At 33.4% G+C, this 14,201-nt stretch overlaps 1 protein-coding gene across 5 annotated transcripts in view; it reads left to right on the top strand.

Moving 5' to 3' along the window:
- The window catches only part of Epha6 (EPH receptor A6), a 792,729-nt gene that overhangs the window by 321,070 nt on the left and 457,458 nt on the right, over positions 1-14,201 (top strand). For 4 of the 5 annotated variants that reach the window (XM_040270502.2, XM_005336763.4, XM_021734212.3 and 1 more), the window contains one exon: positions 4,699-4,854. The exons of the other annotated variant lie outside the window; for it this stretch is intronic. In XM_040270502.2, the coding sequence (XP_040126436.2) occupies positions 4,699-4,854 (156 nt within the window). The remainder of the gene's footprint in view (positions 1-4,698; positions 4,855-14,201) is intronic. 5 annotated transcript variants of the gene reach the window in all.

Raw genomic sequence — 14,201 nt, 5'->3', positions numbered from 1 at the left:
CAACTATTTTGGAAAGCAGTGTGGATATTCCTCAGAAAACTTGGAATGGAACCACCATTTGACCTAGCTGTCCTACTCCCCGGTCTATACACAAAGGATTTAAAATAAGAATAGTAAGCAACATAGCCACACCAATGTTTATAGCAGCTGAATTCATTATAGTTAAACTGTGGAAGCAAACTAGATGCCCATCAATAGATGAATGGATAAAGAAACAGTGGTATATATACACAATGGAATATTACTCAGTGTTAAAAGAATAAAAAAATGGCATTTGCAGGTAAATGGATGGAGTTGGAGAATATTATGCTAAGCCAAATAAGCCAATTCTAAAAAATTAAAGGCTGGATATTTTCTCTTATTAGTGGATTATTAGCTGATCTGTGATTGGAGGTTGGGCATGGGATGAATGGAGGAACTTTATTTTGGGCAGAGGTGAGGTTATGGGGGTAGGAAAGATAGTGGAATGTTATGGACATCATTACCCTAGGTATACGTCTGATTGCATGAATGCTGCATCTCTACATGTACAACAAGAGAATTGAAATATTGCACTCCATTTGTGTATGATGAATTGAAATGCATTCTGCTCTCATGTACAATTAAGTAGGACAAATAAATAAAATAATAATAATAAAATATAAAACAAAATAGAAAATAGTAAAAAAAAATAGAAAAACCTCAGACCCAGGAGTGTACTACCTACATGGAACTTACTTTTAATCTGAAAATATAAATAGGTAAATGTTAAGGGAATCAAGGAAACCTAGAATTGTTGGATTATTGATTATGATAATGTCTCACAGTTGTGTATATACATCAACATTTACCAAATTGTACACTTTATAGTTTTTGAATAACAATTATATCTAAATAAAGCTGTTAAATATTATGACATTGTAACTCAGTGACAAATGCTTGCTTGGCATGGTGAGGCACTGGGTTCAATTCTCAGCACTGCATATAAATAAATAAACACAACAGAGGCTCATCAATGACTGAAAAAATCTTTTAAAAAGTATGGTAAATATGAGAAGTGGCAAGACTAAAATTTTATAGCAGTGGAAGGTTAGTTTAGAAAAATAGATGTGAGTCTAACTTTGAAGAAATTTAAACATTAGAGTTTAGACTATATTCTAGAGACCAAGTATTGGTATTTTTTTATAAAGGAGTATATAGCATATACTTTAGGCTATGTATATCAAGAGCCAAAAATCAAATTTATCTAGAAATTATACATATTTGCTGTACAAAATCAGGTACTGAGTCACATTTAGCCAAATAACAATGATTTGCAATTCCTGCTATAGAAAATAGAGCAAAATGGTCCTTCTTCATACTTAGAAATGTAACCTGTGTTAACTGTGGAGTGGACTTGAACAGGGACAAAATAGAGACAGGTAGACCTTAGATGAATGTAGTAGTCCTAGAGATGTGGATTTAAATTATAGATTCATATTACTGTGGAGAGAAGCTATAATAACTAGAATCATTGTAGGCAATGAAGGACTGAGCTGAGTATCTATATCTGTATAGCTTTTTCTAAAAGAAGCAAAAAACTGCCACATCAGGTAACTTTTAACTTTCCAGCAGTATTCTGTACACTACTGACACATGTTGGGAATTTTTCTTATCTTGGTTGCAAACAATCAATCAAGAAGTGCTTTGTTTATGTTGCTCTCTGGAAGCAGAAGCTTACATACCTTATAAACAGAAACAAGGGAGTAACAGAAAGAATAAAGGGTATATCAAAGTGCAGTGAAAAATTTTCAGAAAGTACTGATATCCCATTTTTAGCAGAAATACAATCAAAACCAAACCAAATGGATACACAGAATGCTCATTCCAAATAAAGTTCTTGTGATCTCACAGAGTTAGTAAACTCAGCATTTATTCATTTCACTCATTCAATTTTTCAAGCATTTATAAAAACTAAATATATGCTTGCAATCTGCTATGTATTGTAAATACTAGAATTGTGATGCCCATTTCTGCTTTGTAGCAGTCACAGGAAATTAAGGTTACAGATGCAGTAAAACAGTTGTGATCTATTATGGTATGAGCTGATGAGGTTTAGGTTATATACTATTAATGTATGCTATATAAAGAAAATATAAATGCTTAGGACAATGGTATTTTAAGATTTTGTCAGCAGAATTATTTGTGTGAATACATATATGTATGCAGTAGCAAGAAAATCCAAATACGCATAGATGATAATTTGAAATGGAAATCTGATTTTTAAATAGCTAGGTCACCTTGCAATATTTATCCTTTTTCTGTCATAGTTAAATCACTTTCAAGATACTAACTACTTTTATCTCTTACTTATTATGCAATGATTCAGCAAGGAAAAAATTATAAATTTATAGTTAAGATAATGGTACCATGATCACAGTGTGCACTGAATCCGCATGTATGATTCTCTACAGAAATTTAGTTAACAGAGTAATCATACACTGTCCAGTTCAATTAAATAATTATATATTGAGCACCTACTATATGACGGGCACTAAGCACTATGCTAACCTGTTCTCCCAGAGCTTACAGCCATCCAATAAGTGTTTGCCAAAGAATAACTAATGTGGATAGAAATGGCTGAGATTTATTGAGAAACTAAATTTTTCTAGGAAGTTAAGTATAGCTTTGTTAAAGAAGTGAGACCTAACTCCTGACCTGGAGTTAGCAAAACAGGTGGGTCAAAAGATGGTGATAGAGGAGAGGTTTTTCAACAGAAGAAAAGGCTCAAAGCAGAAGAAAGGGCGTGGTGAATTTATAGAAATTAAGGGAGCCCCTCAGCAACTCATTCATTTATTGTCCAATACTCATAGAGGGCTTCAAATGCCTGGCACTCTTCTAAGCCCTGGAGAAGCACTTCAGTAAATAAAACAGACACAAATCTCTGTTTAATAGAGCTCACATCCTCATGAGGAATGGTTTCTAAAATTAAATATGTCATGTGTCAGGTATTGCTAAGTCATTTGGAAGCAAGAAAAACAAGCGAAGGGTAATATGGAATATTGTGGTATGGTGTAGCAGGAGTTGCAGTTTAAAAAGGGAATCATGCAAGGAAGCTTCACTGATACTATGTTGTTTAAAAAGAAGACCGGATATAAGGAGAGAGGAAGTCTTATGCATAGTTGGATAAGAGCAGTTGGTAAAAGCAAGCTTTCTAATATGCTCTCTGTGGCAGAAGCAAGCTTTTCTCTAAGCACAGAAGAAAATTCTAAGAGGAAATAGCATATTAGCTTAAAACCTTTCATATAAGATGTATATGTTTAAAATCTTGTATTAGTTATCGTGAATAAATAAATAAAATTTTTGTTGGTATAAAAATTAAGGTAAGAGCATACTACTTTATATAATAAACAGTGTTTATGGCTAAAATTTGAAGAGCTGACAAAAGAAGGAAATATTTCTTATCTGTCTTTAAAATAATATTTAAGTGATATTAAAAATAACAATGGAATGCTCTGAATGCAAGCTCTCCATTTAGATATACATATCTCTTTAAATTGGTTTATTAGATTTTTAATATTGTAATAGCTTAAAGATATTATTTAAGTTTCTCAAGAGGTTACACTTTTGAAATTATTTGGAAATTAATAAAAACCCAAACATTTGGAATGGTAAATTACATAATTAAGTAGAGAATATTTATTTAATGAAAAAATATAAATAAGTATGTTTTATTGAAAATTTTATGATATGTTTTATTAATAATCCTTTTTAATAAATTCAAACTTCAAATTGCAGGCTTTTAAGGAAATTTTAATTATGAAAAATGTGAGCAGGGTTACCTATTATGTATATACTCTGAATTTCCACAGGTTTAGAGAAATATTTTGGTGACACAGTCCTTTTTCTTATTAACTTTTTAGCACTACCTTGTCATGAAGTAGAGAAGAGACTGATGTTGGTGTTCATATGCCACCACTGCTAATTGATACTAATACTGAATAACTTCTTACTATGTAAAATTAATAATTTATAGTTATCTTAAATTAATAGATCATTTAAAATATTTTAATAAAAGTAAACATAAACTATCAAAAATAACATAGTTCTACCATACAAAAACGAAAAAAAAATTAATGTGTACTTTTTTAGTTGTAGGTGGACACAATACATTTATTTTTATGTGGTGCTGAGAGTTGAACCCAGTGCCTCACACATGCTCTACCACTGATTCACAGCCCCAGCCACCAGGAAAGAAAATCTAACTACTAACAGAGGTGTTAAAGACACATCAAGCCAAACTGGGGCTTTGTCCTTGCATAATTAGAAAGAATGAGGGGGAATGAAAATCTAAGTACACTTGAACCATATGATTTAGTTATTTAATGCCATCTCCCGAAATTCTACAAAATCATCTTTTTTACTGCCAATAATGGGCATCTTCTCACTTAGGTAAGCACTGATGTTTTATGTGTATGTGCATGTTTGTATGTAAGGCTGAATCAATACATGCCTTAGGTACACTTTTAAAAATTAGCAAGCAACCTCAGCTAAAATATGTCATGGTTGTGATACTAACATTGAATAGCTAATTAAACATATTAGTAACATATATATTGACCTTTCTGGGTATTTATGATGCTGAACTCTGATGTCTAAAATATGTATAAATTAAAATATGTTGTACAGAAGAACTCTAGCATAATAACTAAAAAGAAATTGTTTCTTCTGCTTTTACAGCTTGCAGACCAGGATTCTATAAAGCCTTTGCTGGTAACACAAAGTGTTCTAAATGCCCTCCGCATAGTTTAACCTACATGGAAGCAACATCTGTTTGTCAGTGTGAAAAGGGTTACTTCCGAGCTGTAAAAGATCCACCTTCTATGGCATGTACCAGTAAGTCTCTACATTTTGGATTTGCACATCCTGTTTCCAACCCTTTGGATTTCTTTATCTGAAATTTTAAAAAAAATAAGTGAATGTACAAAATCCTGTATCATCAGTGCCATTTGTCTTTGATAATAGTCAAGGAAAAAGCTGTCCTTTTCAGCATGGTTGCTTTCAAAAACTTATAAAGAAAGTCTTTACTCCTCAAAATTTATACTGATCCTCAATATACAAATACCAGAATTGGCATGAGGCCCTGCAGATTTTCCCTAACCAAAAATCTGTCTTTAAGAAATTTCAGTAGTTTAAGACTACATGAGAAATTATAAATAAAACCTCTGTTCTTTGCTTTGACCTTTTTAAGGCACACCAATGTAGGATTATGAAGTTTTTTGTATGAGGGAGAATCCAGAGGAAACTTTAAAAATCTCTGTAATTATTATGCAGAAAAGCTCTTTTCTTTAAAAGAATATACTTTTAAGTTTGTCCACATTTCACTTCACACTTTCTCTTCAGTTTTTTGGTTAGAGACAATAGAATATTAAATCTAAATGTGAGGTTATTTTATGCTGTCTAAAATTTAAAATTATTTGTTGACTTCTAGTATTCAAGTATTGTGGAGTATTTGAGGATTAATTTATAAACTAGAAATGGATGTATTAATGAATTTCTAGGTGAGGCAAAAGGAAAATGTCACCCCTTAGTTATAAAAACTTATTAAAATCATAAACAACTTATTTTAGTGAAACTTGGCTTTCGTAGTGATAAATTGATACCAAAATGTTGCTTCTTTTATGTAATTCCACAGGAGCAAAAATAGATTGAGAATCATGTAATGTCATATTTTCTTTAGAGACAATGATGGAGATGGTCCATTTTTTGAACTTGACTGATACCATTTATAAATTTGTCTGCATTACTATAGATTTCATTGCAAAATATTTTTGCAGCCAGGTGCAGTGGTGCACGCCTGTGATCCCAGCATCTCAGGAGGCTAAGGCAGGAGGATTGCAAAGTCAAAGCCGCCTCAGCAATAGCAAGTCACTAAGCAACCCAGTGAGACCTTGTCTCTGAATAACGTACAAAATAAGGCTGGGTATGTGGCTCAGTGGCTGCATGCTCTTGAGTTCAATCCCCAGTACTCAACCCCCCAAAAAGTTTTTGCAGATATATTTAATAAAAATTCAACGCATTCATTAGCGATAATTTTTACTTTCTGAGTATAAATACTTAAAGGTTTGTTTCTTCAGAAAATTAAAACCTGAGAAATAACTACTTAGTTTTTTTTTCAGAGAAGGTATTTTATGTTTATAAGAAAGAAAATAAAGATTCTGAATATTGTTGGTTCTCATTTAATTCTGAAGATAGTTTTAACAGAAAAACTTTTTATTAGTAAAGATGTGTAATCCCTTTTTTATATTACTACATATTATTGTATTATACTGTGGACAACACATTCCAGCTTAGCTATATGGAGCTATTTCAAACAGCTGCATTCCTGTGAGATGAGCATCCCTCAAAACCTAGGTAGGACACTGAGCAAAGTCTCCTGAGTGACAGAGGAGAATCTTCTCTATTTATTTATTTATTGGCCATAAATTGAGGGCATCAATTGGTTGCCATTCATAGAATCCTTCCAAGGTATAGTAGAGTAGGTAGCTGGGAAGGCTAACGTGTGGAGAGACTAGCTAAGGATATAAATGTAGGATCAAACAATGTACATGAATCCTGAAAGTAATCCAATTCATTGTTGAATCATATAGTTGTATTTATCAGCTTATCATTTTCTTTATTTCCGTTTTTAATGCTTGATAGTATAAATTACAGTTTAAAAATGCTACCCTGCCTTGGTCAGACTAAGAGGAAGCAAAGAAATTTATGATTCTATCATCTTTGGGCAGAGCTTTAGATAGGGAACAGTGTGCCATTTTTGCTATTGGGGAGAGAAAAACAATTTTCTTACTCTCTCTCTCTCTCTCTCTCTCTCTCTCTGTGTGTCTCTCTCTCTCTCTCTCTCTCTCTCTCTCTCTCTCTCTCTCTCTCTCATAGATTTCAGCAATGACAGACCTCTGTAACATAAGATAGATTAACAAGAGAAAAGCAAAGTTTAAACAAGTGGAATTGATGCAGGCTAAAATGCCGTTTTTAACTGAAACAAGAATGCAGGGTATTAGAAGGGGTCAGTATGGGGCAGGTGCTTGTAAGCATCAGAAGACAAGTCTGTTATGTAAGTTTAGGTCACAGCTTTCCTTAGGGTAAGAGTATCTGATGATTTAGTCATCCTTATCTTCCGCAAAAGATAGACACCCTTACAAAAGGAGGTTTTCCATATGAATGCACATTTTCCTTAGGAAAGAGTAACTCTGTTTTTAGAGCTTTTCCTAAACCTGCAATTTCTCAAAATAATCAGCTCAAAGCCAGACAAACAAAAACACTTTATGCCAAAGAGCCAGGGCAAATGCTGCCTCCTAAATTGTCATCAGGGATCAAAATAAAAAACTTCCAAAGAAAGGTGAAATGGGGAACCTTAATCAGGTTTCCCTAGTCAGCCATAGAAAAATCTCTTCTCAAGCCTCTTCTGTTATTTCCTTGAGGACTTCTTTCACTTGTTTACCAAAGACATAGCATAGTGTATATAGTAAGTGCACTTCCTTTCACAGCTAGGTTATCTGAGAGTGAATCTTGGTACTTATTAGGTAGGTAAAGTTGGGCGAATTACTTAGTCTCTCTTAATCTCAGTAGCACTGTATATAGTGATAACAATATATACCTTTTACTATTGTCGTGATTATTAAGTTATTTGAAAAGTACTTAAAAATGATACTTTGCATGTAGCAGATTCTACATACACATAAATGTTTGTTAAAGTAAGTTGTTACTTGATGACTTATTTTGAAAAGTTTCTAATAAAGTATTTAATAGTTGAATACTAATTTATGTTGAGACTATTATGCTGGGCTCACAGCTTCCATAATTTCTATTCCTACCATCTAAAAACAGGAACATACTCAATTTTTAAGCCCATTCACAAGATATATTAAGCTCTCTGTCTTTAAGCCTATCTGGAACCATTAATGTTTTCTGATTTATACTGTGACTAATACTGAGACACCTACAATAAATGTAGAATAAGCAAGGACCATGAACTCCAAAACACATCCTGTCTCCTAAAAATTAAATGATTAGATTGTGAAGAAGAAAATAATAAAATAAAAACATTAGGAGGTCATTGTGTTATAAGGCTGGGGCCTGCTCTGCAGAGTGGGGGCAATCACTCTTGTCCTTGCTGATTCTCATGACTCCACAGAAAAGAATTTGAGTGAAACACAGAATAGTAAGCAAAATATAATAGACTAAGACGTGAGTGTAGCTTACAGCATAGGAATTACATAGACCACCTAAATAGAGGATTATATGGTGCTCACAATTTTGGAATTTTTAAGAAAACTGAGTCCCCTGTTTTATCTAATTTTTCATCTTTTTAATTGGTTTATTCTATACTTTGAATAGGACCATCAAGTTTTTTTTTTTTGTAAGGTCTTTATGTTTTGGCTGTTGGGGTGATTTAAGGATTGTGACATAGTTCTAATAAGGGAGGGTCCTGGAAACTTGGCTACAAGAGATAATGATGACACGTTCGATTGGTCTGGAAACTGGGAAACTGTAGTTTTTCTTAATTAAGGTTGGGGTAGGTTTTGATATACCAGGTGCCATCTTCCAGATACTTGTCTGTAAGTTAAGGCTCCTGTGGTTTTCAGTTGTCCTTCATTGTCCTTTCCCCTATCCACCTGTTCATGGCTAACTACCCTACCCAACAATTGAACAATTGGACTTAAGATGTCCACGGTAAATATAGCAAGATGTAGAACTTTTGAGTCTGAGAATCCAACAAGGCATCAAATATTCCTGTTTTTCATTAAATGCAAACAATAGCCAAATTTTAATCGATACAAATTCCATTAACTTCCAGATCCTATGTCTCTATAGCATTTAAAACATTGCTTTCAGAGAACCTTGTAAACATTTAAAAGTAAACATTTCCTCCTTAGTGCTGGGGCAGGAGAAAGGTAACTAAGATTTTTGAATGTATGGTTACTATATATTTTTAATTAAAGACCAAAATATTGGAAATGGATGACATTTAGCCAATAAATGGCCTAGCAGGAAAAGATTTCACACATAGGTGGTAAACCCCAGGGCCACAATGGCCTCAGCATACTATTTTCCAATTCCAGAGAAATAAGTTGGAGGATTAAATGGACAGGATTTGGACATTTTATTACCCATGTGCACTTCAGCAGTGGCGAGAGTGGAAGGCAAGATAAAATGGAAAGTCACAGGGCCCAGGACGTGGCTTTGTGGCAGAGTGCTTGCCTAGCATGCACAAAGCCCTGGATTCAATCCCCAGTATCAGACTTCTCTTTGCCTCCCCCTTCCTAATGGCTTTTCTAAGAATCTCTTCTCAACAGTGATTTCACAGAATATTAATAAATGAAAAGAAAAAGAAAAGGAAAGCCACACTGTTTCCACAAGCAAGGGGAATGTTCAGGATAGATTACATGCCCACAGTGCAGATAGATTTCAGATGTTTTGTGAGTACATTTCTTTAAGATTGGAGACAAGAGAAGTGCCCATTGCCCCTCTCTATTTTCTTCTTTACTATATTCTCATTATCTCACTGCCATTACAAAAAAAATTTTCCTAGGCACTGACTAGTGTTTACCCCAATGATAGGTATAGCGGGTAAACATATAATGGATATGACTTTGAAAACCCTAAAATACCTGTTTCCCAATGCCTCCCTAAAAAAAAAAAAACAATAACCCCAAATTTTCTGGTACAACAGGGCATGTGATTTCACAATTAAGACTTTTATTATCTCTTTGGTTTTGTAAATCTGAGACATATATGTGATTTATCAACATAATGCATTTTACGTATTTCAAATGACTGCAATCTGAAAACTAAATGTCTTGTGTTCATGTCTAATCTCTCATATTGTGAGAGTGAGCTACTCTTTCAACCTTCTGTCGGCCTGGCTGTTATTACTCATTTCTTGTCTTAAGTTTTTGTTTCTACTAACTCCTTCCTTGCAACATACAATGCACAAATTTCTATCATTAAAAATGCTTCTGGTTTGGTTTTTCTTTCCTCTAAAACAAACACTTTGGAAAAGCAGTCACTTTAGTGCTTTCTTTTTGCTTTTAATATTCTCTTAAGTTATTGCATCTAGACTCTTACTTCTCACTCAACTGCAGCTGGATTTTTATTCCTGCCATTATAAACATCTAATAAGATCACCAATGATGTCCATTGCCATTTTGTATCAGAAACTCTTTTTCTCCATTATTCATGACATTTAACTCTGCTGATCACTCTATTCATGGAAAATGTGTCTTCTCTTTTACTCTAAAATATTGCAACTCCATTTTACCCTCCTAGTTTTATGAGCATTTTTCTGTTGCCTTTGATGATTTCTCTTCTTTTGCTCACCTGTTAAATATTGAATCTCCTCTTGTTCCCTTCTTCACATTCTTGACACATATTCTCTTTCTCTCCCATGGTTTCAAATCCATCCGTAGATTAGTGATGCTCATATTTTTATCTACATCCCAGTCCTCTCTCCTGAAATCCAAAGTCTTCTCATCAACTGATTATGGGATCTGATGACCTTGATGTCTGTGGAAGCCAGCCCACCCCTCTGAATTTGTATCACTCCATACTCCCTTTATTTATTAAGCCACTACACTTCAAAGATACTGAGCTTATTTTCTTTTTTGAAAGTAGTTTCTTTTACTTGAATGCATTCTATATAAGATTTCTTATGAGTGTTTTCTTTTAGCTATTCAGGATCACATATCAGCTCTTAACATGGGCACTTTTTGACCACCCATTCAAAAATAGAATCCATTCTACTTATTCTTTTTTTTTTGTCATTGTGTCTTATGATATGTGGATTATATAATTCTTTGAAAAGCACCTGGTTTATTTATAAACTTGCTCACTTGTTTAGTGTCATTCTTTCCACACTTGATGACAAAGATTATGGGCTCAGAGGTATTCTTTCTAAACTGCATCTTCTGTAATCAGAATAACAACTGGCATATAGGAGGCACTAAATATTTGATGATAAAACTAATAACTTCAAGCTTAACCTGCCAAAGCCTGTTTCATTGCTTTCTACCATGACTTGCTCATCTACCCTTGCTCTTTTTTTCCTTATCCCAATTAATCCTCCTTTGGTCATGCTTCCAAAGCATAAACATTTCCCCTGCTTCTTCCCCCGACATGTTCTATCATTTCTCCTTTTTAGCATATCATCTCTCCATTCCTTCACATCAGTTTCTAGCTCATGAATTATTCAAATTCTTTGATTCTCTATTGGGTTAATTTAATCTACTGGCAAGTATCCTTCTAACTCACCCAAATAATCTTCCATATAATTACTTACTACTATATTTAAAACAAAAACAAAGAACAACTCAAAAACTTGATCATATTCCCATTTCTAAATAAAGACTGCCCAAACCCCAATGCTCTTTGCCCAAATTGTACTTTAAAAAAAAAAAAAACACAAGGTCAAGGCTCAGTCTGCCTCCACCTCTCCTTTAACTACATATGCATCTCTGAAACAGTCCTTATGCGCACTTTCACCAACAGCATGCTTGTAGATTTGAACCCATTTCTTTTTTTAAAAAAATAATTCATTATATTCCATTTGCATGAACTAAAAGATATGCAGAGGAAATTAGGAATAAAAAATTTAAACTAAAATGTGGAATGTCTTCTCTTATATCTGAATCTATTTCTTACACTCTTCACCTTATTTCTCAGGTGACTCCTTAATATATGTTCTGTACTTATGGGTTGAGCTGTGGAGGACCCTCTGAAGTATCAGTTCTCAGTCAATTATGGTGGTTTCTGAGAGCTATTTGGAGCACAGGAGACCCTGCTGCTTGCCAAGAAGTCCTTTATCAAAATAACCATCTAAGATTTTTCAGGCCAAAAGGAAAAATACTCACTGCAGTTGGAGAAACAAAGTAGAATGAAAAGAGTTGCTAAAAAAGTACTTATCATGCAGAAAAGGCTGAAATTGAAAAGATACAGAGAAATGGAGTAAGAGTATAAGGGTGAATGAGTGAGATACTAGAAAAAATATATGTAATTCCATGATCTGAGCATTTCTACCTTGATATTTCTCATGTGTTTAAATTAATAGAGTAACTTTAAAAGAAAAAAAAGCTACTATTTGGTACTGGAAGATTCATTTATTTAACAAAAATTTATGTTACTTAGAAAAGTTTAAACAAAAAACATAAATCAAATGTGTGCATAATTCTTATGCACACCATTAAGGATTTTGTTTTGTTGTGATTATCTAAACATGTAATCAAATGCCTTGTGAGTAAAAACAATTTCTTGCAACTTCATTCCTAATACACAGGCAAATATCCATGTCTTTGTATTTGATATACAATGACAGTGATTGTGAAGAAAGCGTAAAACTTCAATTTACTTTTGCTCTAAAGCTAACATTGTAAAGCATGGCTCCTTTATTGCTGGAATAATTGGCCACTTTAGAAAGTCATTATTCTCTGGCTCTTCTTTTGAGTAGAATAAATAGTGGTTTAGATGTGGCAGGAGAGGAGTTCTTTCCACTTGTCAGCTGCTCTACTTAGGTCCCCCACTTTATGATGAATACAGGATGCTCACAATACATACACCCTAGCACAGTGTGCTATGTCTGTTCCCACCCCCCATCTCTCTATTTATTTTTCTTTCCTTTCTTTTGTAAATTCAAGTTTTGCATGAAGGAAACCATTCTGGCTCCTTGATTTTTCCATCTCTCAACTGAAATAAAAAAGCACAACTGCTTGGATGTGTGATACATGTAACCACATGGTAGCATGCATAATTTTATAAAGGCTAGTATTAAGATGTAGGATGTCGTTGTTTTTCCTACATTTATAAGTTGAGTTTATAACTACCACTTTGGAATTTTTTCAAGTTATAATTATGCCCATACTCTATGATGTAGAGATTTGGGGATACAAATATTTCCTTTTCAAGTTTTCAAGGTCTACAGAAATGAATTTTTGGAAGATTTTATTCGTTCCTCAGTGGCAATGGGTAGAGCAAGATGGTAGCTGCCCATTCTGTCATGGGTGTTTATTATTTCAGCACCAAGATTAAAATATTCTTGCTATTGATTTCCATATCATGTAGCACTACCCTTAATCAGTAATATCAGACTCTTACAAAGATTATAATCTTGAACTCTCTGCTTTCCAATATTTGTTAAAATTTGTACTCTTTGAAATATAATTCTTGGAGGTTTACATGTAACCATGCATATTATTCATTCCTTTAGTTAAAAGTACATGTTACCTTTGGATCCAACTGGATCATCAATTTGTGAATATTAATGCAAGTACTTAAATTTAATATTTAGATTATTTGCTAAAATTATGGGAAGGTTTACAGCTACTTGATAGGGTTATTATGATTCAACAAAATAAATCACAGAAAATACCAAATGTACTCTTTAGAGTTAGCTATGTTTCTTGAATACATGCCTAACAGGTTTAAAAGTGATTCTGCCAGGCGCAATGGCACATGCCTGTAATCCAAGTAGATTGGGAGGCTGAAGCAGGAGGATCACAAGTTCAAAAACAGTTTCAGAAACTTAGTAAGACCCTGTCTCAAAATAAATAAAACTGGCTGAGGATTAAGAACTTCTGGATTCAGTCCTTAGTTTCCCCTCCAAAAAAGTGACCAATTCTGCCTTAGGAAGCAGGGAGTTTTCATAAAGAGGGTAGCACCTAAATCCAAACATGAAGAATCAGTAGAAGTTTCCCACAAAGCAAAATGAGGTAAAAGCAATTTAGGAACACCATGTGTAGAAGCATTGAGAAGCAGACAAAGGGGATAAGAAGCTCAGAAATGGCCAGGGCCTACTTACATATAAAACTGAGTAGTTTAGATCTTATTTTAGAAATTAATGATACTTTGTCTATTTGTTTTTTTTAATATTTGGTTTCTTTAATTATGAATTTTAGGAATAATAGAAAATCAAAAAATCATACAAATCTTTAATTGTGGTACTATTAGAACACTAATGGATAGAAAATTTATTTATTTACTGAAAGTAGGTATAAAAATATTGAAGATAATGAGAAGCCATCTTTTTTTTTACATAGAATGCAAAGGATATGAAGTATACATGCTGCTGAATTTTGAGAAATATTTACCTTGAAAACTTAAATCTTAATTGGTCTTTCATATATAAAATTATTAAATGCTCTAAGAATTATTAAGGGTGTCTCTTCTAAGAAAAAAATAATTCTTACTGATTT

The sequence above is a fragment of the Ictidomys tridecemlineatus genome, chromosome 3 (assembly GCF_052094955.1).
Source record: "Ictidomys tridecemlineatus isolate mIctTri1 chromosome 3, mIctTri1.hap1, whole genome shotgun sequence".
Taxonomy (NCBI): domain Eukaryota; kingdom Metazoa; phylum Chordata; class Mammalia; order Rodentia; family Sciuridae; genus Ictidomys; species Ictidomys tridecemlineatus.
This window is presented reverse-complemented; position numbering and strand designations above follow the sequence as displayed.